This window comes from Apaloderma vittatum, unplaced genomic scaffold (assembly GCF_000703405.1).
Source record: "Apaloderma vittatum isolate BGI_N311 unplaced genomic scaffold, ASM70340v1 scaffold40448, whole genome shotgun sequence".
NCBI lineage: Eukaryota > Metazoa > Chordata > Aves > Trogoniformes > Trogonidae > Apaloderma > Apaloderma vittatum.
In genome coordinates, this window is record NW_009729852.1 from 1 (window position 1) to 3120 (window position 3120).

The following is a 3120-nucleotide window of genomic DNA, read 5'->3' on the forward strand; positions in this document are numbered from 1 at the left end:
GGCGGCGGTAGCTGGGAACCGAGCGGGAAAGCTCTTTGCTCTGCTTTGGTTTTGGTGGCTTTTTTTTATTTCCTAATGTCTTATACAGCTGTAAAAAAAAAACTTGAAAAAAGGGAAAAGCTATGGGAGCCTGATTTCCCACTTCTCTTGCCAGAAGCGCGGCGCGGCTCTGTGGCAGCGCTCCGGAGGTGACGGTAGGGGGTGCGCGGAGCACGATGGAAATTCTTCCGAACACATTTTTTTTAGTAAGCAGCAGCAGCAGACACACCTGGTCGGCATTTCAGTTTCCCCTGGTTTGTGGACGCTGTTTGTATCCCGAGAGATGATGCGGTTTCTTTGAACTACAGAAGTCTGATCTGACAAAATGTGTTGTCTACAAATCTGGACTCGCTGGCTACAAACTAGAGCTGCTCTTTCTGCGCAAATGTGTTTGAGACTGTAGCAGAGTATCCAGGCTCAGTTGGCAACACAAGGAAAAGGCTGATGACAGTGTAGCTCTCTGGGCAGACCTCTTTCTTTTGCATTTTTGGGTGGGGTAGCCTTGCTCGTATTGTGATATATGATGCCAAACTATATGTATAAACTATAGTTGCATCAGAACAGACAGCACAGAGAGGGGCTTAGAACAGGGCCCCGGTTGTGTGAAAGCTGATAACTCCTGGCTGATACAGGTAGGAAAGCTTCACCGTTCTTTGTGTCAGAAATCTGTCTTTGTACTGAAATTCATAAAGTGTAAAAATGTCATTACTTGCTAATCCGTAAGTTTATGTGGTTTTAAATTAAAATGTTCTTGAAAGCATGAACGTTTATTTTTAGGAGACAAGAACTAGATGTTTTGAATATTCTGAGCCTAAAATCCTTAAAATATTTGTTACAGATGTGACAGCTGAGGCAGTAGGTGTAGCTATTGCTGCACCTCCATCAGAAGGGGAGGCAAATGCAGAGCTGTGTCGCTACCTTTCTAAGGTGCTAGAAGTGAAGAAGAGTGAAGTTATTTTAGAGAAGGTACTTTCAGTCTTGTCCTACTGCAATTTAAATTCAAGATTTTGAAACTTGCGTATTGAGGACAGGGCGCTCCTCTCCAAGTTGAGTCCAAAAGACACTTCAAAGGTGTTAATTGAGTGATTCATTGAGAACAAGCCTAGTGTGAGAAGAACTGCAGCTGATGCTGAGATTTTTAATCAGAATAGTTCTCATCATGATACATTTTCCAGATTTGTGTGGTTCATGTTTTCTGTGTTCTTCAGAGGTTCTCTTGTTTTCACATCAAATTCAGTTCACGAAATTTGTGCTTTGCAGAGAATGTGCATTTTATTAATAACTTCATTCATTTTTTGGAAGTAACTTCGATATTCGAGTGACAATTAACTGTCACACATAAGCAAGAGCATATACAAGAACTTGGATTAGAGCTGGGCCTCGAGTTTCTTTGTGTTAGAATATACGTGTCTTGACATTGGCGAGCGGAAACTCTTTGTTTTATTCATTGCATTAAATAAATAATTTGCTTTATTAATTCATTGTACTTAAAGTCAGTCTTTCCAGCTATCTTCATTTATAGTTTATGAACATAAGAGCACAGTGCTCTTTGCTTTTGTCAGTTGGTTTAATGTAGTAGTTTGTAGAAGTCTGTTAAAGGATTGTGGTAAGTGGCAACGCGATCAATCAATGATTTGAGCACTGTGTTGCTGAAAGGTAGAGATGCAAAGTTTTGAGACTTGTTTTTCCTGAATCATGGGCAGACTGCTTCATTTTTTTAATTAACTTTTTACAGATAACACTGTTTTCCTACCTAAAGTTATGTTCAGGTTTAACTAGATTATTCTCGTAAGTGCTAAGCAGAGTTGGACATAAAAAGCGCCGGTGTCTGATCTTGACTCAGTTGTGTTGACCTATGATGTCCAAATAATTACATACTAGCATTGGTTTTTCACAAGGCACTGTTTGTTCTCAGTGGAGCATTGTGGTAAAGTCTGTATTTTACCTTTGGCTTAGATTTTTCCATCCTGATCTGCTAGGTGTAAACGGCAAGTATTTTTTTGGTACTGGTTGCTCTCTTATGCGCTACATACTTTATGATAAGTGCTAACATTAACAAAACCAATCCTAATCAGGGAATTGTGAGAAATGATCTAGTGTAAAGCAGCGGTTACCAGGTTTCTATACAAGGGTCTTGATTTTCATCATCAGCTGGACAGACTGTATAAAAAATATACTTTAAATTTTAAATTTCATACTACATTTCTGTATAGGAGAGATCAAGGCTTTTTCCTCCTTCAGGAACTCCCTCGTAGGCTTTTCAAACTTTTTGCCAGGCTGCAGATTAACGAGCATCTTGTTTCTCGTGGTTTACTGAATACTAACAAAGGAGGTTGCAGGTTTGCCAGTTCTTAGGTAAAATAGCCTTTTTCAGTGATAGAAAAGCAGGTCAATAATATTTCAGATAACTGTTGTGTGAATCTGAATGTCTTATAGGCTAAGTGCAATGTGATTTCGTTTAGTTGATATTGTCAACCTGAGAACTTAGCTTAAGTGTAACTAATACTCTGTGGAAGACAACTCTGAAGAAAGATACAAAAGTACAAAGTTATCAAGTATATATATATATACACACACTCACTTTTTAAAAAGAAAAATGTAAATTAGTTGGAGTCTTGCTTCTGGATGATAGAAGTGAATTATGGAAACTTACCAGTCCTTGATTTTTGTTCTAGCCTATAAAAAGAACATCAATTCAGAGCATGTTCTGGGAGCTGTATCCAGGTTTAAAAGGAGAGTAGAAAAGATGTTGCTTTTTGAATAACTAGAATAACTAGAGAGCACATTGATGAACTGTCTCTTACTGCTGTTAATTCTGCATACCCACACTTCAATAATGACTTTTAAAGTACTTGATATGTTGGCATTACAGTGAGATTTATTTTTTTTTAATGTGTATTTGGTGGTGACTCTCTGTAACATGGGGGTTTTGTGTATGTCTAAACCAGGGTGGTAAATCACGTGAAAAAGTGGTGAAGATTTTGGTATCGATGACGCCAGATGAGATTTTGGAAAAACTCAAGCAAGAAGCTTCCAGTTGACCTAAAACAGAAGCAGTGAATGGGGCCATGCATCTTGGTA

The 3120-nt window shown here is 38.6% G+C and overlaps 1 protein-coding gene across 1 annotated transcript; it reads left to right on the top strand.

Annotated features, from left to right (window-relative positions):
• Positions 1-816: 816 nt before the first annotated feature.
• LOC104269060 (chromosome unknown open reading frame, human C15orf40) lies at positions 817-3080 on the top strand (the record flags this gene model as incomplete). Its single annotated transcript, XM_009874571.1, has 2 exons — positions 817-1005; positions 2988-3080. Coding segments are annotated over 2 exons (282 nt in total), but the record flags the coding sequence as incomplete, so codon positions are not given.
• Positions 3081-3120: the final 40 nt, after the last annotated feature.